The following is a 26,982-nucleotide window of genomic DNA, read 5'->3' on the forward strand; positions in this document are numbered from 1 at the left end:
TGTTGCTTTTTTTCTATAAAGTTCTCAATCGTGGAATAAATAAGAGATTATCTAATGTTAGCTTATTTTAGCTAAAAATTTTTAATGGGATAAATGTACTGGGTTTTTTCAAGGTCTTAACTACACTTTCTGAGTAATATATGATGTATAATGAAGTGCTGCAGACGATGACCACTGTTATCTACCTGGATATTCTCTGGAGGACTGAAACGCTTGGGTCAAAGATGTCTGTCTGAGGCTGGAGGCGGGTCTTTGGTCTCTCTCTCCATCCAAGTCTGAGTGAGCACTCACCCAGCAACCGGCAGCGCGGTTGTCTGTGTGACGTAGTGCTGAGTGGGCAGGCCAAGCTAAGCCTGCGCGCTGATTGGCTGGCGCCGCTGAGCCATGTGACTGTAGGAGAGGGGAGGGGGAGCAAAGTGCTGTTACACATATGGGGAAACTGGTGACTCCGCAGCAGTCAGCGCGCGCGAGAGAGGATAAAAAGTATCGATCTTGTTAAACGAATATTGTTCAATATAAATACCAGCGTTGGTATCGATAGTATCGATCCTGGGATCGATCCGCCCACCTCTAGTCGTCATGTTGTCCTTCCGGTTCAGACCTCGGTGTTTGCTGGTGCAGCACGGCAGCTGCATACGGATGCGCTTAAAACTAAGCACTGATCAAGCCTTCTTGTGGTAAGAAGTTGTTTTATACTCTGATTCTGTTAGCCTAGCCTTAGCTCAGCTTTACTGACATATATACAGGTGTCGCATACAAGCTGCCTGATTCTTCTCCCTGCCAGAGGCACTACATGGAGCTCAGTGGTAAGTGAAAAGCTCGTTCTTCATATGCTTCTAGATTCTATTTTTTTTTTTTACATGCATGAAACTACTGCTGCTTGAGTTTGTGTACTGAACTGTTTTGATATGAAATGTGTGATTTGAATGTCTTTTTATTTTGACAGAAACTGCCAGCTCCTGGTGTTGGTGGTGGACTTTCCGGGTGGTGGTACTCCTTTTGCACAAATTTTTTTTGTTTGTTTTTTTGTTTTTTGCTGTGTTCTTTTGTAGGTCACTACCCTGATTTACACTGCCATCCTGGAGTTGAGCTGTGACTGTTATTTTAATGTGTGAGTGGTTTTAAATTGCTTTGCTTCAAATAACTGTAATAAAATTGAATCTGGTGAGATTGTCTCAAGCCTCATCTTTAGCAGGCCTGTGTGCCTTCAAGGTAACTTTTAAGTAAATTAATGCAACCTTACATTAAATTTGCACTTTTAAAGTGAAGTTACCAATTTGGATATACTACATATCGGTCTGACTTTGTGTTTGGTAAAACAAATATTTCTACTTAAAAAACACTGAGTTAACAAGAACTAATCTCTGATTGAAAAAACAAAATAACTTCTTTATTAACTTTTGGTTAAAATAGTTATTTTTCAGGCTATGAGTCAGAGTTGAAAAAGCCTTAAATTTATTAATTAAATTTATAATATTACAGAACCTTCATAGCTGCACGTTAATGTCTGGATGTTGCCTTAAACAGTGTAACGCTCTGGCCTCTAACAGCATCATAAAATAATCAAACACATTCCTATAAATGACCAACATCATAAATACAATAAACTGATATGTTACCTTTATGACCAAACGATGTTCTGCTTGATTTGATGGTTTCACTGGAGAAGGAAGAAGACAATGATCTGAAGCTTTGAGTTAATGTTGATGTTCCAGACGATGATGATGTAAAAGTTTCCAGAGTCCACTTTGGTTCTGAGGTGGTTGAAGCTGTGAGAAATGAAACAGAATCAGAACAAATGAGTTTAAAACTGACAATAATATTTCATCATCATGATACCAATGAAGATGTTTGTCTGCATGAGTCCCAGTTTGAACATGTTGGAGGATTTAGATCAGTTCAAAACATCTGAGCTACTATTTAAAGCCAGTTTCCTGTCTGAGGTCATTTGGATCAGAAGAAGCTGTCAGTGAGCAGAGTTTTCTTTCAGAGACAAGAAGGAACATTTTCAGGAGGAAACTCACCTTCTGTCACAATCAGATAAAAATTATCATAAAGACCACGAATCCAATGGTTACCCAGGCCACACCAGTACTGTCCAGAGTCTGATGGTTTTAGATCTATGATGCTGACATTCAGAACAGAGGAGAAAACACCTTTTTTTTCATACTGAATGCTGTATTTCCCTCTCTGATCTGTGTTAGCTCTTGTATCAATCAGATTATTTTCTCCTTGACAGTTTCCCTTGCAGAAGAACCTCCTGCTTCTGGACAAACTAAATGAACATCCAACTGTGATGTTGGTTCCTTCCATTCCTGTATAAGTTCCTCCAGCGTCTCCATCCTTCAGAGCTGCTGAGGAGATAAACAGTCAGTAATTACTGTCAGATTCAGCAGCTTGAAGAGAAAATAGTTGAAAAAATTTAAGTGAAGGTGTGAGAATAAATGTGCATTGATTCCAACATTTCCAACAGATTCCAGTGAATTCTCTAATCATCTTTTTATCTCAACATCTTTCTAATTTTTTATCTTCTCAAAGAATCTCCAACTGAGGAGCAAATAAAAATGTAAAAATAGTTTTTATCTGCAATTCCACATCATGCTGATGATTAGTTTTCCTTTAGAGTCTTTGTATCCAAAAATAAAATTGCATCAAAATCAAAACATCGAGACTAATGTTCAACACACATAATATTTCTTAGAAAGAGCTCAAAAGATATGAAATAGCATTTATTTTTAGAACAAAAAGGAACTAACATAACACAAACATATAAAATGCTTTTCATTTACTAGTTTACAAACTGAAAAATTATTTGAAAAACCTAAAAGAGAATATTCAACCTTGGAGTCATTTGCAATAGTTTTGCACACAAACCAACAGAATGCAGTTAAAGCTATGATTAGATTCAACCTTTAACACGGTAGAAAAACTCACTGTTGAACTGAAGGAACTGAAAGGATGAAAAACTGAGAACAGAAATAAAATAATGTACTCACTGAGGAAGAGGATGCAGATCAAAGTATAACAGACCTTCATCCTGAGCTGCTGATGGTTTCTAACTCTGCTTCTCTTCCTGCTTCACTGATAAACCAGAAACTTTTCTGAAGGATGGAGTTCCTCCTCTGACCACTAGAGGACAGGCTCCTCCTGCTTTGGCAACACACTTGATTTCTTCAGATTTGCCATTTAAATAGATGCTAATGTTTTCATCAGGAGCTTGAATCTGTTGATTAATAGAATCAGCTGTTCTATCGACACAGAGAACATCAGACTGACCTTTAAAAAACAGTTTAAGGAGGAGTAATGAACACCCTTCCTCTAATGACCATAATGATGTCACAGCACTCTGTTAAGAAGCAATACGATTTTCTGTAATGTTCAGGCTCTAGAATGTGTGTGTATGTGATCCTTTTGTTTTTTGAATTGTTTGTTACCTTTGTGGGTGTTTCCTTTTTAGAAGCCATCTTGGAACTTTGCAAAGGAGGAGGCCCGCCTCAAACCCAGCTGTCTTATAGAGCAAGCCATGATGGCTGAAATTTGATTGGCTGAGGGTAAATTGAGAAGGCGGGGATAACAATATATAGGTGGACTGATGGCTGTAGTAAGGGTCTGAACCACGGCTTGGCTTCGTGAGACGAGCTCCTTGCGCTGCGGAGTGATGGCTGCCGACAGGTCACGCTCGAGACTGAGGACGAGGGATCGGGAGACTATGGCGTCTTTAAGAACAGGAGAAGAACTTTCTGGAAATATAGAGAGTATGGCAAGTGAATCTGATGACGAACGAGAAGAGTGGCAAGAGGTTACTTCAAAGAGAACTAGGAAGAAGACTTCTGAATCAAGTCACAGTGAGGCAGAGATACAGAATGAATTGAAAAAAGTAAAAAAAGCCAATACGACAGAGCAATGGAAAGTGGTGATCGAGTTTGGAGAAAAATCTAGTAGCAAGTTACATCCGGTAAAGCTTACTAAGGCAATTCATGATGAAATTGGTCACATTAAACAAGCTAGATTTTTGAGTAAAGGCAATATGTTGATTGAAGCAGTCAATAAAATACAACAGCAAAAGATTTTGAAAATGAAAACACTGAATGAAGTGCGAGTGAAAAGTCATATTCCTGGCGAAAATCGTAGGAGTAGAGGTGTAATTAGTGGAGTTCCAGTGGATATAAGTACTGAAGAAATTAAGAAAGAAATTAAAGGAAATAAAGTCTCAGAAGTGAAGCGTCTTCTAACAAGATATCAGGGGAAACTTGTGGATAGTCTATCTGTATTGTTGCAATTTGAGGGAGATATGCCACAAAAAGTAATGATTGGATGCATGTGCTTTAATGTGAGGGAATTCATACCTAAACCATTACGTTGCTTTAAGTGTCAGAGAATGGGCCATGTAGCTGATCAGTGTAAGTCTAAACCAAGATGTGCCAGGTGTGCAGGAGAACATGAATATGGACAATGCCCAGAAGGTACTAAAACTAAATGCTGTAATTGTGGGGGAGAACATAGTGCAGCATATCAGGGATGTGAAGTACAAAAAAAAGCAAAAGAAATCCAGAGATATAAAATACAGAACAAAGTAACAGATGCTGAAGCAGCAAAGCAAGTCACATTGGGAGTGACTGCAGACTCTCAAGCGATGAATCAAAACACATTCTCAGCAAAGGACTTCCCTGAAATTCAGCAAATGAACAACATGAGTGCCATAAAGTGTTCACATAAGTGTGAAGTAAAGGACGATACTTTATTGGTAGATAAGTATAAATTTGTAGCTTTCATAGGTATGGTAGTGAATGTAGCAATGCAGCAGACAAAAAAAAGGTCTCGGCTGAGGACTATTGTGGAGGCAGCTAAAAATTATTTGGGGATCAATGATATGACTGTAGATAAAATATATGAAATGTTGGTAACTAATGAAGGAATCTCTCAGGGAAGTGATTAAGTTCATAAATAGGTTTCCTTATCCTTCAATGGAATGCCAGAAGCCTATTAGCGAATGGACAAGAATTTAAGAGGTATGTACAACAGCTAAAAGTAAAACCTGATGTTATTTGTATTCAAGAAACATGGTTGAAAACACAACTGGATTATATTGTTAGAGGGTATAAAGTTATAAGACAGGATAGAGATAATGGTCAAGGGGGGGGGTGTGCCATCTTCGTTAAAGAAGGTATTTCTTATGGGAGAATTGAAATGACTCATAGTATTGATATAGAGGTAGTGGTAATTGAGATTTGGGTGAATAAAAGAAATATAGTAATTGTAAATTTGTATAATCCATGTAAAAGAATGAAGATTGAAGATTTATTAAAGATTGATCGAGGAAACGAAATAATATGGTGCGGGGATTTTAACGCTCATAATACACTTTGGGGTGGAAAAACTACGGATTATAATGGATTGTTATTGGAAGAATTAATGGAGATTAAGGCTTGGTTTGTTTAAATAATGGACAAGGCACTAGGGTCAATATAAGTAACGGAGTAGAGTCAATGTTAGACTTAACATTGGTGTCAAGTGAGTTAGCAAGTGGGAGTAAGTGGGAAGTGCAAAATGATAATAGTATTGGAAGTGATCATTATCCAATTTTAATTAATTTTGAGGAAAATGTCAGGATTGAACTTGATGGGGTAAAAAGATGGAAATTGGATAAAGTGGATCGGAGTAAATTTGCAAGAGCTTGTGATGAGGAGGTACGTAAGATTGACATGACAAGGGAGGTGGAAAAATTAAATGAAAGTATTATCAAAGCTATATCTAATGGTGCATCACAAGCAATTGGTAAGAGTAAAAGTAAAAAGAAAGTTAAAATGGTACCATGGTGGAGCAATGAATGTTCCGAAGCTATTAGAAATAGAAATAAAAAGTTTAGAGAATTGAAAAGAAATCATTCAATGTCAAATTTGATAGAATATAAAAGGGCACGGGCAATAGTTAGAAAGGTTATTAAAAGGGCAAAAAAGAATTATTGGAGAGACTTCTGTTGTACTATTGGAAGAACAACACCACTAGATAAAGTTTGGGGAATGATTAAAAGAATGAGGGGAATTAGACACGATAAGGATCTGCCAGTGTTGAAAAAAGGGAAAGAAGCAGCGTGGGAGAATAAAGACAAAGCAGAAATGCTGGTAAAGAATTTTGTTAAGATTCATAGCTCAGATAATCTGACAGAAGTAGGTAAAGTAAGAAGACAACAAACGTTAGATAGATTTCCGGAGGTACTTGAAAAAAGATTAAATACTCAGAGTCCTCTAGATGAGGCATTTACCATACATGAGATGAAGAGGGCTCTAAGTAAGAGTAAAAGAACGGCGCCTGGAAAGGATAATATAAGTTATACCATGATAGAAAATTTAAATGATTTTGCAATGGGTAAAGTATTAGAGTTATTCAATAAAGTTTGGGAGGAGGGTAAGTTACCAAAAGGGTGGAAAGAAGCAATTATCATCCCAATTAAAAAACCTGGAAAAGATCCTACAAATCCTGATCATTATAGACCTATAGCATTAACGACAAATATGGGTAAAATCATGGAGAAAATGATTACAGAAAGAATAACATATTATTTAGAAAGAAATGGGATATTATCTTCATTTCAGAGTGGATTTAGAAAGGGTAGGAGCACTTTAGACCAGTGGCGGCCGGCCCATAGGGGGCGCTGGGGCACCGCCCTCCCTGATAAGAAGAGAGAAACGTAAAATATATTTTTAGAAATTAACTCATATATGTCAGTTTTCTCTAGAGTGTGTACCTATAAGCAAAACAAATGATATAAACTACATTTCCCTACCTACTGTCATTTATTTGTGGATTTCCACAGACAGACTCCTACCGTCTCTGTTCTGGGGGCTGTGATCAGACTGCCCCACATTTGCAGAGAATCTGTCAATCATGTACTATTGCTAGGTGAATTTAATGGCCAATCAGCGTCTCAGAACTTTATGGTCTTGGGGCGTTGAAAATACTGCGCTTTAACAGGCTTCTGCACCCAAGCGCAGGTGTAGACAATTAGAGGGAAGATGGCGAACGTAACGAACGAGATGCAGCTTCCACCAAATTCGGTGAGATCCTTATTTATCTACCCGTTTGCCAGAAGAACATCCCTGTTGTAGGGTAGGAAAATTTCCTGTCATGGTTATTGTGACTGCGACGAATCCACCTCGTCGCTTAAAACTTTGCGTGCCACACACACATTCCTGTTATACTGTGCTTGTGAGGACCAATACACTCGCGCTGAGCCCAGTAGCTCCATTAACTTAAAACACACAAGCTGTTCCTGGTTACCTGCTGGCGTATTGAGGGTGCACACTTAATATTTCAGTGGGGTTAGCCGTGTGTGTGTGTGTATGTGTGTGTGTGGGTGTGTGTGTGTGTGTGGGTGTGTGTGTACGTGTTTATGCTACGGGGACTTGTCATCTTCAGTCTGGCTGCGTCTTTGCTGGGTTCAAACCCAGTTTGGTGTAATTGAATAAGTCAATGAATCTGTGTAAAAGAATTAAGTTGTAAAAATTATTTGTTTGTTCTTGTACATCAATTGTTTGTGGAGGTAATATATGGACAAAACTGATTAATGAGAAGAAATCAGAAATAAGAGAGCCTGAGGGGAGGGGCTTAAACTATTTAATGAGGGCTGTGGGAAGAAGAGCGGCCATTTCTGTTTCTTTGTTACATTGCTGGTAACTGGAGGGAGGCTGAGGCCCAGAGTAGCTTGTACATAGTTTCTTTTGCACCCTGTTTTGAGTTTTTGAGCACAATAAATCACCAACACCGGTAACCCGACTGAGCCTGGATTCTTGGAGGCCAAAGAACCCCGTCACAGTGACCCAAATCATCACTGTTACTGTTATTATATAGTAAATTAAATCATTACTGTTAAATTGTATGTATTGTGCAATTGTTTATTTGAATTCTTATTCCGGATTAGTTGGAGACATACACTAGGCTATATCAGCCCCAACAAAAATATTTTTCACCAGCCGCCACTGCTTTAGACCCTTTAATATGCCTGGAAAATGATATTAGGAAAGCACAAGCAAATAAAGAGGGGGTAGTAGCTGTTTTCTTTGATATAGAGAAAGCGTATGACATGATGTGGAAGGAAGGATTATTAATAAAGATAGATAAAATAGGTATAGGTGGGAAAATGTATAACTGGATAAAGGATTTCGTATTTGATAGATATATTCAAGTTCGTGTGGGTAATTATATTTCTGACACTTATTTAGTTGAAAACGACACCCCTCAGGGGAGCGTCATTAGTCCGGTACTATTTTCTATAATGATAAATGATGTATATAAGAAGGTTAAACCTGACATGGGAAAATCACTTTTTGCAGATGATGGGGCAATTTGGAAAAGGGGAAGGAAAATAGAATATGTTGTAAAGAAAGTTCAGGATGCTATTGATGTGGTGGAAGATTGGTCTTTGAAATGGGGATTTAAATTATCTGTTGAGAAATCTCAAGCCATGTTTTTCACGAAAAAGAAAGTGAAAGAAGATGTTTGTCTGAAATTGTATAAACAAAGATTAGAAAGGGTAAAAGTTTTTAAATTCTTGGGGTTGTGGTTTGATGATCATATTAATCATATTAATAAGATAGAAGATAAATGTAAGAAAGAACTGAATATTATGAGGTGTTTATCAGGAAGTATATGGGGGGCTGATCGTATGGCGTTGAAAAATGTATATATTGCATTAATTAGATCAGTTCTAGATTATGGTTGTATTGTTTTTGATTCAGCTGCTAGTTCATCTTTAAAAAGGTTGGACATAATTCAGGCTCAAGCGTTGAGAATATGTTGTGGAGCAGTAAAATCAACTCCAATATCTGCGCTTCAGGTGGAGGTTGGAGAAATGCCATTAAGTCTTAGAAGGAAACAGTTGAGGGCAAATTATTGAACTAATTTACAAAGTCAAAAAGAAACGCATCCAACAAAAAGAATATTAAGTGAAAGTTGGGAAAGCAGTAAAATTAAAAAGGAGGTATTTAGTAAGGGAATTATTCAGATAATCAAGGAGTTAGAAATCAATAATTGGGATGTTAGTCTAACTGTCTTAATGCCAGCTATACCATCATGGTTACTACCTCAACCTAGTGTTGATCTTTCTTTATTAAAGAAGATAAAGTCAAGAAATAACATGTTTAGTATACAAACTTATGTGAACACTTTGATTCATGAGAGATATGGGTATTATGTACATATATTCACTGATGGGTCAAAAAATCAAGAGAATGGAAAAACAAGCTGTGCTTTTTACATTCCTGAATTAAAAGTTAAGGTTTTTAAAAGATTAACTGATCATTTGTCGGTTTATACAGCAGAAATGATGGCAATCATGTTGGCATTATACTGGATAGAGGAAGTCAAACCCCTGAGAATATTAATATGTTCAGATTCAAGTGCAGCATTGACTAGTCTTAAAAATACGTTATCTAAATGTAGGGAGGATATTATGTTAGAAAATTTATTATCATTATACCGAGTACGTAATCTGGGGATTGATGTTCAGTGTTTATGGATTCCAGCACATAGTGGCATTAAAGGGAATGAGATGGCAGATTCGTTAGCTAAGAAGGGGTTGACGATAAATGAGGTAGAAGTAAAAGTACCAATTAGCAAAACAGAAATCAAATCGTACATACGAAGCAAAATTAAGGTACAGTGGCAAAAATTATGGGATAATGGAAATAAAGGAAGACATTTATATAGGATACAGCAAAAAGTGGGAGAAGAAGAGCCTCTGGGGAAGAGGAGGAGAGAACAGGGGATGTTTAGTAGAATTAGGCTAGGCCACACGAGGCTAAATGCATCATTGCATGTTATTGGGAAGTATCCAACAGGAAAATGTGAAATGTGTAGTCAACCAGAAACAGTAGAACATGTGCTGTTTGAGTGTATTAAATATGCAAGTCAAAGAATAGATTTAAGGAAAAGACTGGAACATGAAGGAATCAAACAACTGGACATTAAAAATATCTTCTCAAATAAATCCAGAAAGACAGTACTTAAAATCATGTCATCTTATCTTCAACAAACTGGACTAAACCTAAGGATTTAAGGAAACATAAATAAGATCAAGTAGGTGGTGATAATGCTCCATTTGGTTGCAAGTCGCCAGTAAAACAAGAAGAAGAAGAAGTAGTAAGGGTCTGATGGGAAAGCTGCCATTTTGGTCTAAGTATAACCATGCTCTGATGGAAGATACTTAATCAATCACATTTTGTTTTTGCTCCAACCAACTTTGCTGAATTTTTCCTTCCACACCACACCTCTCAGCGCAACACACTCGTTAGAGGAAAGGAAACTCTAGTTTATGTTTAAGCTGCCAGTTTCAGTAAAGCACATTAAGTCCGCACTAATTAGAAATCAGGATGAACAGATGGTGAAAATTTTAAACCAAAGTTTAAGTTGTTGTATCATTAAATATTTGACTAGAGTTTATTCTGTAGGGCTGGATGGTTTCACAGAAAAATTGCTGGAAATTCAATGTTTTATTTTTGGGGAAATAACGTGTCTCTTAAATTTTAAATCAATTTTCTTTTAAATTATTAAGTTTATGAATTTATATCGCTCATATCGTGCAAATGCATTTTTAAAAGCCAACTTCCTGCTCTTCATTTGCAAGATTTTTATCTTGGAAAATAAATCAATTTCTCTACATATTTCTTTACCATAAAGAGGAACTGAAATATTTTGAGAAAAATATTTAATGAAATGTAACTTAGGAGCTCCAAAACAAAAAGAAAGTGGTAAAATCGAAACCATTTATGTTGAACTTTACATAAATATGTCTGACTGATTCCTGGGTTTATAACCAGCTGGAAAGCTGTTACCTTCCAACCAATCACCTCTTCGTTCCTCTCTGCTCTGGCCAATCAGGGCAGCTACACACTCTCACGTCAGCCAATCCTCCAAGGACTCCTTCACCTTATTCCATCATCACCAACATGGATCTCCTCAATCTTATAAAAAGGGGAATTTAAGAGATTCTTCTTCTTGTGGAATAACAGAAACCACAGGCCACAGAAAAATGCTTACATTAAGAACATTTCAAAAACCATGTTGTCTGAGGTGATGATACATTTTATTTCCAATTAATTTTCTTCCAATGACATGGTGGCTTTATATATTTATGTTTTTCCTCTTTCAAAAAAAACAATGACATTAAACTTTCTCCACATTAACAAACACCTGTAGCTCCAACCTGCTGCTCTGTAACTCACTCTTCAGCTTCAACAGAGGTGGGCTGGAAATAATTACTTAAATAAGTTCTGCAAAAATACTTGAGTTAATTTACTATACTATTATTTTTACTGGAGTGATATTGTTTTAAATAAATGTCTAGTTTTAATTAGCTAATACCCCTGGCTGCTGAGATGAACCAAACAGAAACAGTTCATGTTAAAACCTGACCTCCTGTTTTAACACAAGCTTCATTTTTCTAATCTTATTTTCCATCTAATGAGCCGACTGCATAATTTAAAAATGAAAGTACAGGAAAGGGTGTTTATTGTATCTATGAATATTTTTTTGTTTCATTACATCATTTCCTAATGGAGGTTATATTTCAGTTCAGTTTTGGAAATGACTGATGTCAATCGTTCAGAAACAGAAATATCTGTTACCTTACCTCAGCAGATGGCCGCTCACACTGAGCCTGGTTCTGCTGGAGGTTTCTTCCTGTTCAAAGGGAGTTTTTCCTCTCCACTGTCGCTACAAGCATGCTTAGTGTGAGGGATTGCTGAAGAGTCAATGAGTCGATGCAATCAACTGGTTTTCCTTAGATAGAAAACTTTGAATAAATCTGACTGGATGATCTGGTGAACTGGAAAGTGACCTGAGATGACATGATGTGAATTGGAGCTATAGAAATAAACTGAATAGAATTAACGTATTTTGTAAATGAAGTGATGTTTTAATAATTTTGTATTATAATCTTTAATATTCCAGAATTGGAAAACTATTTAAATAATTGTGTTATATTTCATCTTTTTTATTTTTTCAGACTTTAAATCAGATCTTCTAATCAGGCGGTTTCTCATTACATTAGAAGCCATTTTAACAACTACTTTTTTTTAAACTCGTTTTTGAATTTCTGTCTTTGGACAATGAAAAGAGTAAAATATTCTTAAGTAGCATTGACCAGATGAATCCTGGAAGCCTATCATTATTAATATGAGTTTATGGCAAACCTCTGAGGTCATCACAGCTTTAGCTCTCAGGTAACATTAAGGACAGCGGATCCTGAGGAACAGGGCTGAAAAAATAGATCAGTTGATTGGATCCTGGTGGCCTGCTTTATCACAGAAAGGAGTTTTTACTCACATATCATTTCGTCTGACTCGTATCGTAATCACAACCATTTTAGAGATATTGAAGGGAAACTCGCCGTTTTTTTTACATTGGGCCCTTGATTTTACGTTATTGCATCATGTTCTAGTCGCCCATATGAGTTTTGTGTCATTTGGAGCCGTTCTGAAGATATTCCGTTAGGTTATATCCAAGTAACGTCTTCCTATTGGCAACGACTTGAAGGCACAAACTAAACTGTTCATTATTTTATTCTTTATGGTATGCCAGCATTCAGAACATGGAGGCCAATCACTGTCCCCCAGAACATTCACAGTTAGATTTTTTATATTTATATGTTTTAAAAACAAAGCGGAGTGTGCATGACCTTGGAGGAGCCGCCAGGAAGACAGAGCTGAAATAGATGATGGCGGGCCAAGGCTAGACTCTGGAGGCTACCTGCTGGAGATGGACAGCAGAGGACAGCAGAGGATCAGAGGAGCGTGCGGCCGGAGTGAACGGTGGGTGATAAGAGAAGCAGCAGCTGGTTGGTGTCTGTGCTGGAGGCACGATGAGAAATGTTCTTTCTTGGGCTTAAAACCGCTTGATGCTGCGATCTAATGTAAATGAATCTCATCATCACTTGACAAGACAGTAAACCGATGCTTGCAGAAGTCATTTTGAAAGATGGCTGCCTCCATATTGTTGGAGGGGAGAGACAGTGTGGGGGCAATTTATTTGTTTCTGCATTCTGACCTGTAGATGTCGCTGAAAATTAAACATTGTGGCTTTAAATAGCCTATCCTTGGTGTCTGTTCTTTATCTGATTATTTCACTGAGAACCTTTTCACTCACTACATATTATTATAAATATCAGTATTTTCTACTCCTGGTTCATTACTTCTATACACATTGATAAGATGAAGAACAGCTGCAACAAAAGAGAGAAAATCCAGAGTGTGAAGAGAATCTGTCCATTTGGAGCCCAGTTAGTTTATAGAAAAGATGAAAACAAGGCGGCTGAGAGACGCTGCAGATGAAGGATCTGATTCTGAGATGCAGACATTCCTCATCTATTCCTCCTTAATTAGATTTTAAATTTACATGGTGATTTGAATCTATTGCTATTTCCTTCTTTAATGCTGTGGATCCAGAGCTTTGAAAGTATTCAGCAGCTTATTCAGCACTTCTGTTCACTTCAATTTAATACATCCTGTTTGAAATTTTTATTTTGAACGAAACTGGACCAAGTTGGTATTTTACATATTCTCTCTACCAACACAGAGAACAAGAAAAGGAAATAAAAACGTTTTATACATTCATTTTTATTTTTTTGTTATTTTTGGTGATTTAAGGCAACATTTTTTTTGTTTTATACACGAGTACACTGCAGAATCTATACCCAAAAAAAATCCAAAAAAACATAAATCCACAAAAACTGAGAACCAGGAATACTCACAACAAGGAGGCAAATAAATTATGTTAAACCAGCCAACAGTGACTGAGCAGGAGGCGCATATATGGGAGAGAAACACAGATCAGGCATATTGGGAGCAGGTGTGAACAGAGGAGACTAGAAGGGAGCGAGGGAAAAGCAGATTGGAAAAGGTGTACGAACCCTGGAGTTATTGGGCATAAATAGCCCTCTTGTGTCAAAGTCAAAATCAAGCACTTTTCAAGCACTTTCAAGATCCATTTTAAAACTTTTTCCAGCACCTTACACCACCGTAAATTACATACCAATGTATATGCAAAATTATTACTCCGATGATCAAAGAAAATTACTCCTCTGCCATGGCGTAGTAATATAACCAACCAGAGGGTGTCGCAATTCAGTATTATCAGCCGTAGAGTTATCAATGCTGTTTTAAGGTCTGGGCCTGGCAATTAATTAAAACTTTGTTTTTTTGTTTGGAACATTGGCGAGGCAGTAGTGCGAGTTTGGCGAGGCGGCCACCTCGCCAAGAGAGTGCTGCGGGAAACACTGCAATACTAACATTACATTATCACACCGTACTCTCAGTCACTCAGTAACTTAGTCTGTGAATTCCTAGCTAGCAGTTACTAGCGTAAACAAATAGGCGCTAACTTTAACATGTATTAGGCTACTTCAGTTGGGTTACTTAAAAAGTCTATGACTTACCCTTCATTACTGACAGCGCAGACTCGCCCATTGTGAAAAGCTGCACATCTTTTTTGCAGACTTTACAAGAGGCAACTCGTGGGGTTTGTCCCCGTTTAATCCATAATTTGTATTTTTCATCTTCCAGCCAACGTTCATTGAAACGACAACCTCCCGGCATGGTGCCGTAGTGGTTTCATGGGGGCGGAGTCACACACGGAAATAGACTGGCAGATCGCAGTCACACATAAGCCAGCAGGTATGGAGGAATATTGACAAGTTTTTGTGGACTTTTATGGACCTTTCTGTCTCGGGCGCCATAGACCTCCATTATTTGAATGTCAGCAGACAGCAAGAAGTCTCCCAGATCTCCAGATGCATTTGAGATATCAAAAAAGTACTCCAGAGTGTTGTTCAGCATGGAGGTGAGTAGAAAATGAAGGCTAATCATGTTTTGGGTGTACTATTCCTTTAAGCTCAGAGTAGGTCACATTATCTGCCTGACCACAGGGGGCGCTGCTGGGTGAACTAGTGGCATCATTCATCAGTTTCAGCTCAGAGTACTCTACTGCACCATCTTTAGCCTGCAAAGAAACAAGGAGAAACCTTTCAGATGGCATGTTTATATGACAAAGAGGGAAATAGTGATTAGATTAACTATTAGAAACATAAAATCTGTTATAGATATAAATGAACGTCTGTTATGTAAGTAAGTTCACTCACTCACCTCTGGGAAGTTGCTGCCCTCTGTTTCTTCTGGACCTGAAAACATGCAGTTCATTAAATATCAGAAGACATTATCTGATAGAAAGCAGCATTTATAAACAGATCTATTAAATATCGTTGCATAGAGTTTTATTTGGTTTTATCTCTAGGATTTCCTGTCTATTGTTACACTGGAAGAAGAAAAGAGAAAGAAGATTCCTTCTCTAAAAAGATCATGACAGAAAGAAGGAACTATGTGACTGAAAGTTATGCAGAAAAACTGAAGCAAAATGCTGCAAATAACATTTTAAAGGTTTTTATGTTGAGAATAAAAACAATAGTTAAAGTTCTTCTTAACTTTGTCTTTATGTACACTTGGATTTCTTCAGGAGATTGATTTCCCTGCAGAAATCCACACACGTCTGTCAGGAATCCAGTTTGTGTGGTCTGTTTTTGTGTTTCCTTTCCTCCTCCACCAGGTGGTGCCCCGTCCTCATTGGGTCTCCCTGCACACCTGCAGCTCGTTGCCTCATTACCTGTGGAGTGCTCTTAAGCTGCTTACTGCCACTACCTCTACACTAGAGTGTTTGCCAATACAGGGTACTCTAGCCATGCTTAGTGTAGCAGAGTCTAACCTGAGTCTTTGTTTACCAGTTGTGGATACTTTAGCCAAGCTGAGTTTTGCTGAGTTAAACTGATTTTTTGTCAACCTGAGTCTTAACTTTGTTTTTTTGTCTTTGCCTCTTGACAGGAAGTCATCCTGCAAACTGGATTTGTTCGGACCTTCTCTCTCTGGAAGGATCAACTGAGCTTCTAACTGAGCTGGGGTTCCAAACAGGAAGTTTGGATCCACTTTTCCCAAGAGGTCGTTTGAGCTTCATACCGAGCAAAGGTTTCATCTGCACCGCAGCCCGTTCAAGGAAATCTCTCTGGAACATTCCACACAGACTGGATTCCATAAAGGACATATTCCTCCAATTCAGACCAAAGAATCTAATTTCCCACTGAGCCTGAACTAACCGCAGTGTCTTCCCCTCACTTTTTCAGTTCCGGTTTGACAGTGTTCAGAGCAGCACTGGACTCATCTCTGTTCTTAATAAACCTGTTAAACTTTTCCCTGGTCTCTCTGTTTGGTCTTCTGCATTTTGGGTCAGACCTTTAATTAAATCATGACAACGCTTTATAGAGAAACTAAAGGAGTTACTGAATTTATAGAGAAGTTAAATTAATATTTTGGATCAGCAGCAGCAGCTTTGACTGATTCTGTAATTTAAACCACTGTGTTTCATCATCATACATCTAGTATGCAGTAAACCTGTACGGTACATATAGAGACTTTATACATCTTTACATATCCAACAGTTTCAGAGCTAGTCATCTTATTTCCTTAGTTTTTTATCATTTTTATTCTTGTTTAGCTTAAGTTTTATTCTAGAAACAAATATTCTGTCATTTTGAATCTCTTCAGACTCAGGAAATCATAGAATATTGTCTTCAGTCTGTTAAACTGGGAGCATTCTGTCTGCAGACAACAAGGCATAGATCTGTATGATGTAGATCATCATAACAAATGCTGTCAGAGTCTTATCACTGACATCAGAGAGAAAGTAAAAGCAGGTTCCTCTTGACCTCCTCAGCATCTGTTCAGCTCTTTCACAACATTTCATATTTCACAATAAAAGAGGTGGAGCCTAATGATCGGTCTGAATTGTTGTGAAAAGTTTTTGCAGACAAATGTTTCCTCTTTGATCAGATCTACATCAGTGTCAGATATGATGGAGTAACAGTCGGTGTCGAAACGTTCCTCTGCTTCAAGTTCCCCAGTAGAAGCTGAGCTCCAGCTCTCTAGGCATCCTCGGTCCTCGAGGCCCGCTGTCCTGCAGGTTTTAGAGGTTTCCTTGCCCCAGCACAGCTGATTTTAATTGAAAGCTGATTAACAGGCTTTTGGTCTACTGCAATCATTATAACCAGCTGTGCTAAAGCAGAGAAACCTCTAAAACCTGCAGGACAGCGGGCCTCGAGGACCGAGGCTGGGGATGCCTGCTCTAGAGGATCCTTCAGTGTGGAGGAACCTGATCAGCTACATTCTGATGAGGAAGAACTGAGGCGCTGTCCACACGAAGTCAAAACGAACACGAAACGCTAATATTTTCCAGAACGTTTGTCGTAAAGACGGAGACGTAAAATAAATGTGATCGTCCACACGAATGCATGAAAACGCTGCAAAATGTATGCAAGGCCTGTAAGTGGCGCTGTGGTGCCAAAGCAAAAATAGGCGACGAAACGTTGGGCATGCGCACTAATATTTATACATGGTTGCCCTGCGGGTCCATTTTCGTGGTTCAGTCAAATTCAGGTGCTGAACTATGTCGTCGATATTGCTCTGTTCTTCCTGGAGATATTCCAGAAGAAGAAGATTGTGTTGTAAGCCCGACAGCAGGGTGAGTAGCATGAGCAGCAACCATTCAACACAGTACGGCGCCATTGTTGTTGTGATACTGTGTCGCGCATGCGTGTTTAGAGGCGACGCTATGACGCATGCGTGTAAAAAAAAAATGCGGTTAGAGCTTAAAGATGGAAACGCGAAAACGGCGTTTCAAAATCTTCCCACTCTGAAGGCTTAATAAAAAAAAGATCGTTTACAGACCCCCGAAACGCCGGCTTCGTATGGATGAGAGGCTGGTTTGGTGAAAAATTTGTGCGTTTAGGCCTGGGTTCGGCTTCGTGTGGACGGGGCCTGAGGATCCTCAGTTTATCAGAGAATGACAAGCTTCCTCACTTTATGCTAAAAACTGGATCTAATAGCAAAAAAAGGAAATAAGATTTTAAAAATGTTAATGGAAGATTTAGCTCCAGTCTATAGTTGAATTATCAAAAAAATAATAAATGAAAGTTTTTCTCCATCACTCAAAGCAACTCTTCATCCTCCTCAGAATAAATTAGTTTTTATTTGTTGGCTTTAAATTGGGAATTATATTTATGAAAATTATTTAAACATATTGTTTATTTGTCCCAATTTACTATGATTGAATAAAAATAGATTCTTTCTATTCAGTTAAGTCCAGAATAATTCATACCCCTGGCTCCAAGCTCCATCCAATCAATGTCAGGACGGCGCCTCCTCCATAGCCAATCATCATCCCCTTCATTTAGCTTCTGGCCCAGCTTCCCTCCTGCAGGTCAGCTGACCTTTCACCCACCTCCGCGCCACTTCCTCCTTCAATCTCAAGCTTTTTTCCATCCTCTGTGGTTTTTCACCACCACTGTTTGCCCTGGAAGAACTCTAATCCTAGATTTCTGATCCAAGCGAATATTGATTCACAGGATCAACGTCTTCCGCCGGAGCCTGAGCAACAAAGAACTAACTCCAATGTCAATAAAAGCTTTCTGATTACATACTTTCTCTTTCAGACTCTCTTCAGGTTAAATTAAAACTTAAATTATTATTATAACATTATTTTTAAAAAGAAATAAAGATTTTTCAATGAAAGAAAAGTGAAACACTAATTTTGTAAATCTGCATTGTTTTTATATTTAAAGTTGTTAATTTGTATTCAACAGTTTTTGTCCAAAGTAATAAAGAGCCTTATGACCCATAGATTAAGGTGATGGTAGAGAGGCCTTCCAACCATAGAGACTCAGTTTAACTATTTAAAAAAGCCGCTTTGCATTTATAATAAGGGGTTAATTACTGTGATGTTAATAAAAATACATTAATCTGCTCATTATTTTGAACAACTAATTATAATTGTAAGAATTGAAAAGTTTCATCTTTAAACCCATAATGTGTTTTTATAGGTCAGTTGAAGGTAAAACTTTTTAATTATGATATAACTCACCTCTCTGTTGTCTGAAGCTCTTCCTCTTGAAGAAGATGAGCAGAGCTGCTGCTAACATGATGATCAGGATGGAAAGAATCAGACCCACATAGAGCAGCAGACCTGCAGGGATGTTTAAGAAGAGTTGAGTTCCTCATAAACAGGCCATGTGCATTAATGTTCCTCCTTCATCAGCTGCTGATAAAAACAGAAGGTTTCTCTCCTATTGAACTCAGAGGACACAGCTTCTGCTGTCAAAGACCTTCAGAACATTCTGCTCTGATCAGATGCTCCATGCTTTATTGGCTTTTATTCGCTCTGATCAGAGATGGGAAGTAACGAAGTACAAATACTTCGTTACTGTACTCAAGTAGATTTTTCTGATATTTTTACTTTACTTTACTGCTTATTTTTATGGCAACTTTTTACTTCTACTCCTTACATTTTTACACAAATATCTGTACTTTCTACTCCTTACATTTAAAAAAATTGGCTCGTTACTTTAGTTTTGAATCATTTCAATGGAGTTACCATTATTATTTTTCACGTCATCAATACCAAATTCAATCTAATTGGATGGGAATCTACGTTGCATTTGACGCACAACTACAAGATGAATCGACAGATTCGGCGGTATTCATTGGCGGCAAATCATTGCAGCTTGGTGGCGGTGGCGTTAGCATAGTAGCATGGACGACGAGATGATTGAAAATGAACACAACGGAGATCTAGTCCTATTGGCAGACATCCATTTAAAATGTAGGCAACGGCATGAAAAAAGTGGTTTCTACTTTTACTTTTATACTTTAAGTAAATTTACAAGCCTGTACTTTGTTACTTTTACTTGAGTAAAGAAGTTTAATCAGTGCTTCCATTTTTACCAGAGTATTTTTTAACACAAGTATCTGTACTTTTACTCAAGTAAGGAAAGTGAGTACTTTTGCCATCTCTGGCTCTGATACAGAATTAATTCAACATTAGACTCTCTGACCCTGTTAACTTGAACAGGTCTGAGCCTCACTGATGAACAAAGCTGGACTTTAACAGACCCAAATCATCTCCTGAACATCTAAACATGAACAGATAATGTACCTGAAGCTGCAGCTGGTTTCTCAGAGACTCTGCTGGTTGCAGAGGAGGATGGAGAAGGTGAGGAACTCAGACTCTGTGTTGTTGTTGTTGTTGTTGTTGAGGCTACTGGGAGAAAAGTTGATTTAATAAAAGGTCCCAGAGTCCATTTTGGTTCTGAAGAATCTGAGGATGTGGAGATTAAACAGAATCAGAACAACTGAGGTCAAAATTTACATTCTTCTTGATTTTATGATCCATGTTTGTCTTCATGAGTCACAGTTTGAACATGTTGGTCTTTAAAGTAGATCTGTTGAAAATCTAAGTGAAAAATTTAAAAACAGAAAAACTCACCTTCAGTCACAGAGAGATAAAAATCAACATATTGAGGGTCCTTCCAGAATTTAATCCAGTGGTCATATAAGCCACACCAGTACCATCCTGAATCTGACTTTTCCAGCTTTGTGATGCTCACATGAAGATAATTATTTAAAATGATTTCCCTTTCTTCATATCTAATGCTGTATCTGCCGCTCTGGAATATGTCCTCATTCGTATTAATCAGAATCTTTCCTCCTTTACAGGTTTCCTTACAGAGGAACCTCCTGCTTCCAGAGTTCTTAAATTCACATCTAACTGTGATGTTTCCTCCTTCCTTTCCACTGAAGGTTTTCACAGTTTCTCCATCCTGCAGAGCTGCTGAGGAGATAAACAGTCAGTAGTTACTGTCAATGTTTAATATAATATAGTTGAAATATAGTTATAAATGAACCTGGATGCATTAGAATAAATTCACTTGAACCCAGAGTCTCAAACCAGTTCAGCTAAATTCTCTAAATAATTGTTTGGATCAACAACCTTCTGGTTTCTTTGACAGCTGATAAAATCTCCTCTGAGGACGTTTATAAAGTGAAGCTTTGGAGAAATAAACTATCTTTCTCTGCTTTGTTTCTTTAAGGAGGCTTTTAATATTGCAGCTCTGAGTTACTTCTGCTTTAATGTTCCTCTTCAGGTGCTTTAAAAGTTATGAAACAAAGAGCTGTTTCCTTTGCTTCTTTCTATAGTTAAAAACATCCAACATTTCTTGAAATGAACCCAAACTGATCTATGGATAGTAACTGAAAGTTTCTTATTAGGGGGGCCACATGCCGAAGGCATGGCCCACCTACTACTATTGCACATATTTATTCCGCGTATTATTTTTATAGCTTATAGTTCTCCTCGCCACCGAAACTTCGGCACCTAACTAGTCCCGCACGGTTTGGCGGATCGGGCCCAAAGTTGGCACACGCGTCGGGACCAATGGTGCGATGCGTGCTTGTATAAAACTTTCTCATTAGTCTGACGGTTTGCGAATTATTAGCGAAAACGTCGCAAATAAAATCCCATAGGAAATGAATGGGGAGAGGTAAAAAAAAGCATAAAAAACAGCGGGTCACTGTGTCGCCATACCTTCACCTAGAAAAACAGTTTAAAGCTCAGTTTGTAGATAAATCCTTCGTCTGCATAAAACTGAAGACGGCATGTTGATAACTGCTACGGTTTTTGTATAATCAGACCTCAAGCGCCACAAAGTTTTAGCAAAATCCAGCCTCCTAGAGTGGAGACACTGAAAATTTAGAGTGTGAGGCAGCCGTTTTTTTAAGACCCAAAAACATTTTAAACTCGCCCTCACGGCCACATTTTTATAGCTAGAGTCACCATTTTTGGTCAGTTTGTAGACTGAAACCTCTGGACCCACACAATGTCTTCGGAATTACGGTAGGATTAATACTTTTCCTTAAAAACCCTCCAGACCGACCTAAAGTCGATCAAAATCAGAGCCGTTTTTCATTGGTTTTGGAGCAGCAGTGGGGAGAAAAACGAATGACATTATGTGTTTTCAACTCGTCATAAATATTTTTCTGAAAGACACACATACACCAAAGTTGGCATAGTTGGAGTCGAAGGATGGCTGACGCTCACGGTGAAAGAATTTTTTGAATAACTCATACGGTTTTTGCTCAGCAGTCGTTTGTTCGGAGGACATTTTAAGCACCTTAAAGCTAGGGGACAGTGAGCTGCTGCAGCTAGCTCAATTAGAAGCTCAGCTGTGAGAAAACGTTTTTTCTTTTTCTTTCTCTTCCCATTCAGGTTGTAAATGACCTACAGCCATGAAAGTTACTCCAATTGAAGGCAAGATATAGCTGTCGCTTAGATAAAAATAATTTTTCAGATACCTTTTACGGTTTTTACTCAGCAGTCGTTTGTTCGGAGGGGTGCTTTAGCAGCTTAAAGGTGAGTGAGAGTGTGATGCTGCAGTTAAAACAAAGGGAGGAGCAGGTGGGATTAGCCATTTTGTTTGTGCTTCGTTTTGGGTTGTGAAAGACCTACAGACATGAAAGTTACCCCAGTCTGAGACAAAGGATAGATGTTGCTTTCACTGAAAGAATTTCTCAAATACCTTTTACGGTTTTTTCTCAGCAGTCGTTTGTTTGGAGGGTAAGCACCTGGAAGCTAGCTGACAGTTAGCTTCTGCAGCAGCCTGCTAGTGTGCAGCTGCTGACATCTTAGTGTGAGGCGGCCGTTTTTTTAAGATAAAACATTTTAACTCGCCCTCAAGCCCACATATTTATAGCTAGAGTCACCATTTTTGGTCAGTTTGTAGACTGAAATCTCTGGACTCACACAGTGTCTTCAGAATTACGGTAGGATTAATACTTTTCCTTAAAAACCCTCCAGACCGACCTAAAGTCGATGAAAATCAGAGCCGTTTTTCATTGGTTTTGGAGCAGAAGAGGGGAGAAAAACGAACAACTCTATGTGTTTTCAACTCGTCATAAATATTTTTCTGAATGACACACATACACCAAAGTTGGCATAGTTGGAGTCGAAGGATGGCTGACGCTCACGGTGAAAAGATTTTTTTAATAACTCATACGGTTTTTGCTCAGCAGTCGTTTGTTCGGAGGACATTTTAAGCACCTTAAAGCTAGGGGACAGTGAGCTGCTGTAGCTAGCTCAGTTAGAAGCTAAGGACTGAGGACCCGTTTTTTCTTATTCTTTCTCTTCCCATTCAGGTTGTAGATGACCTACAGCCATGAAAGTTACTCCAATTGAAGACAAGATATAGCTGTCGCTTAGATAAAAAGAATTTTTCAGATATCATTTATGGTTTTTACTCAGCAGTCGTTTGTTCGGAGGGGTGCTTTAGCAGCAAAAAGATGAGAGAGGAGCTGCTGCAGTTAAACCAATGGTAGGAGCAGGTGGGATCAGCCATTTTGTTTGTGCTTCGTTTTGGTTTGTGAAAGACCTACAGACATGAAAGTTACCCCAGTCTGAGAGAAAGGATAGATGTTTCTTTCACTGAAAGAATTTCTCAAATAACTTTTACGGTTTTTGCTCAGCAGTCGTTTGTTTGGAGGGTAAGAACCTGGAAGCTAGCTGACAGTTAGCTTCTGCAGCAGCCTGCTACAGTGCAGCTGCTGAACTCTTAGTGTGAGGCAGCCATTTTTTTAAGATAAAACATTTTGTTCTTGCCTCACGGCCACATATTTGGAGCTACAGTCACCATTTTTGGTCAGTTTGTAGGCTGAAACCTCTGGACTCACACAATGTCTTCGGAATTACGGTAGGATTAATACTTTTCCTTAAAAACCCTCCAGACCGACCTAAAGTCGATGAAAATCAGAGCATTTTTCCATTGGTTTTGGAGCAGCAGTGGGGAGAAAAACGAATGACATTATGTGTTTTAAACTCGTCATAAATATTTTTCTGAATGACACACATACACCAAAGTTGGCATAGTTGCCAATAGTCAACTAGTCGCTCACGGTGAAGAAATTTTTTGAATAACTCATACGATTTTTGCTAAGCAGTCGTTTGTTCGGAGCTGTTCCTCCCATTCAAAAAAGCCTGAGAGCTAAGGAACGATAGTGCTGCGCTTTTCTCTCTGTCACTGACAGGCTCGTTAAGCGTTGTCAAGGTAACCGTGCTTCAAACAGATTTTACCTCTGCTGTTTTAAACAGCACATATTAATCTAATGGAGGGTGAAAGCACTGATTTAACATTGGGAAATGGATACTATATGACTGCTGTCCATGACACTTCCCTTGCCACTCAACACTGATAGACTTTCAAAATAAGACTCCAGGGACCCTACAAAATAAAAGCCTCTATATTTTTTACATATATTTATTGCCCTATATGGCTCAACATTATGACCCAAACTCAACCCCATTTTAGAGAATAGACTCTAGGAGACTGTTTAAAAACACACCCTAAGGCAAATTTCAAAATAAAAGCCTCCCATTTCATCTTCATCTACTGCCCTAATGACATGGAAAAAGAGTGATTTAACGATTGGAAAGTCATCAACTATCATTGCTGGGTCTGAACATTTTCTCTAAACACAACTCTGTTGGACTTTCAAAATAAGATTCCAGAGACCCTACAAAATAAAAGCCTCTAGATTATACTAATGCAGTAATTGATGCAAATGGCTCAACATTATGACCCAAACATTTCCAGGTTGTTTTTATTAGACTCTAGTGACCTTTTCAAAACACACCCCAGAGCAAATTTCACAATAAAAGTCTCCCATTTACTCTGTAATACAGCAGCTATTCACCTAATAACATGGAAAACCAGTGATTTAACATTTGGAAATGGATTCTATATCACTGCTGGGCATGACCCATCTTTTGATGCACATCCATGATAGACTTTCAAAATAAGACTACAGGGACTCTACAGAATAAAAGCCTCTTCCTTATACACACTCATACATTCTGGCATATTGCTCATAGCCATTTGTAATTTCATCACTGCAATGGCTCTGAGCATGCGGGCGGAGCCCGCCATTGGTGATTTCATCACTGCAATGGCTCTTAGAAGGCGGGCAAAGCCCGCCAATGGTGATTTCATCACTGCAATGGCTCTTAGCAGGCGGGCAGAGCCCGCCATTGGTGATTTTTTTCATCGCTGCAAGGGCTCCTAGCAGGCGGGCAGAGCCCGCCAACTGCGCTTTACCCACTGCGGTTCAATATGGACAACCCATATTACCCTTGTGCATCATATGCTGTGCACGTCTATTTCCCAGATTTCAGTACAAGTGGCACACAGCTCTCTTTGCCCATGACCTCGCCCTCTTTCCTTCCCTCAGCAGCCCTCAAAGCCATAAGCAGTTGGTCTGGGGAGCCCCGACGTCACTTGCCAGGGCCGTATTGGCCCAGTTACCCAGACGGGCAGTAGGTGGCCCCCCTCAAAATTTCTTTAGAAATTTTCTAGTTCAAATTTAAACTTTCAGGTGTTCTGTTGCTACAAAGAAGGAAACATTTGAATTCAGTTTAAATCTTTTGTAAAATTTAAAAGATTCTGATAAACTGTGAGGATTTAAAAAGATGAATGACTGAGAGAAAATAAACTGATAGAAATAAAATAATGTACTCACTGAGGAAGAGGATGCAGATCAAAGTATAACAGACCTTCATCCTGAGCTGCTGATGGTTTCTAACTCTGCTTCTCTTCCTCTTTCACTGATAAACCAGGAACTTCTCTGAAAAATGGAGTTCCTCCTCTGACCCCTAGAGGTCAACATGACCTGACTTTATCCTCTGAAACTGTCTGCTGCTGCATTTGGACTGAAAGTGTTCTTTGTCTCCATCAGATGATTTTTCAGCATCACAGTTTAAGCAGTAACCTGATTTATTCCTCTGTTCTTCACTTTATAGTATTTCTCATTATTTCAAAACAATGGATTTTTTCCAAATTCATGGAACAGAAAATGTTTTAGAATCGCAAATCTACAAGCAGCTTGGCTTTAATTATCCAATTAAATCTTTAGGGAAGGGACTGATAATTATTTATCACATGATTGTTTAACAGCAGTGAAATGTAGAAATACAGAAACTGTACAATAGAACCGACCTGAAGTAAACTTTTTTTTTTACTTTTTGTTTTACGCCTTTCTCACCACACAGGAAGCTGTTACTGTATTAATAAATATTTAACAGCAAAAGGCTGAACTTCCCACCCGTCAATTTAAGAACTACTTCTTTTTGGCTTCAGACACCTTTCTGTCTGTGTTTCCTTGTGTTACAAGATATTTATTCTTTTCTTTTAAACTGAGTGGAACCTGTTCATTTTCTTTTGCATGTCACTCATAGAAAAAAGTTAAGTTCTTAGTTAAATTAAGTATCTATAGAAGGCTCTAATCTTTGAGCCACATACTAAAGTCAATCAAGCAACAATAAAATAATCCTTATGGGGCCCTGGATGATTAAATATTGATTTTATTTTCCAGAACTCTTGTTTCTATAACTTTAGTTTAAAGCGGATCCTTTTTATGCCTCAGCTGTCCTTTCTCTCTTTAGTCTCCATGGTGTCTAGAAGCAGCTCTGGATGTGGACTGTAGATTATTCACCATCATTGTGTGAAAGCCTGATGTTACATTTAAAGTTGAGGTTTATGTAGACCACTGTAATCATTTGGAAAAACACACAGAGCCGGTAAAAAGGGCAGTTTGATATCTGGCATGCAGATCTTCTCTCTAACAGTCGCAGAATAACAGTTTGGGATGTTCACAAACATAATCCTGCTCCTCCTTGAGCTTTTCGTTCCACCTGAGCTTTACAGCCGAGACAAAGGAGGATCACAAGGAAAAGAGGTCTTTGCTCTAGAGCAGGTCTAGAAGAAGAGGACATTTCCCTGAAACTCAACCGTAAGAACTGAGCTGTTTAAATTATGATGAAAGACGCATTATGAACCAGACAAACCCTGACATCTCCTCCCCTTTTCATGCCCTCCTCTCTGTATTATTGTTATACATTATTTATGTAACGGATTTTAGAAGATGTAGATTAAATTCTACTAAAATATGTTTTATAGTTATTTGTGTTGAGTGTTTTTTGGCGCCCCCTACTGGTTGGCCTATAAATACTGGAGAACGGCTGACAATTCCACAGAAACTGTTCGTCCCCCAGCTGTGGTTAGTGCTCCAGTCT

The 26,982-nt window shown here is 38.4% G+C and overlaps 1 protein-coding gene across 1 annotated transcript; it reads right to left on the minus strand.

The window, feature by feature from the left end:
• Window positions 1–1,657: 1,657 nt before the first annotated feature.
• LOC119773979 (CMRF35-like molecule 1) lies at window positions 1,658–25,502 on the minus strand. The gene is made up of 8 exons (XM_038271224.1): window positions 25,431–25,502; window positions 20,353–20,697; window positions 20,023–20,184; window positions 18,952–19,053; window positions 15,135–15,169; window positions 14,872–14,991; window positions 12,745–12,845; window positions 1,658–1,769 (listed from the first exon to the last, which is right to left on the minus strand). Exons 1-8 carry the CDS (start codon window positions 25,468–25,470, stop codon window positions 1,658–1,660), a joined length of 1,017 nt encoding a protein of 338 aa, XP_038127152.1. The 5' UTR covers window positions 25,471–25,502.
• Window positions 25,503–26,982: the final 1,480 nt, after the last annotated feature.

Source organism: Cyprinodon tularosa, unplaced genomic scaffold (genome assembly GCF_016077235.1).
Source record: "Cyprinodon tularosa strain WSP-4 unplaced genomic scaffold, ASM1607723v1 ctg796, whole genome shotgun sequence".
NCBI lineage: Eukaryota > Metazoa > Chordata > Actinopteri > Cyprinodontiformes > Cyprinodontidae > Cyprinodon > Cyprinodon tularosa.

Excerpts from the sequence above, each read along its gene's own strand:
- LOC119773979 (XM_038271224.1), bottom strand. The coding sequence starts at position 25,470 with ATGAAGGTCTGTTATACTTTGATCTGCATCCTCTTCCTCA. Across the intron at positions 15,170-18,951 it reads GAGCTTCAGACAACAGAGAG|GTCCAGAAGAAACAGAGGGC; the intron begins GTGAGTTATATC and ends GCATGTTTTCAG. Across the intron at positions 14,992-15,134 it reads AGGGCAGCAACTTCCCAGAG|GCTAAAGATGGTGCAGTAGA; the intron begins GTGAGTGAGTGA and ends GTTTCTTTGCAG.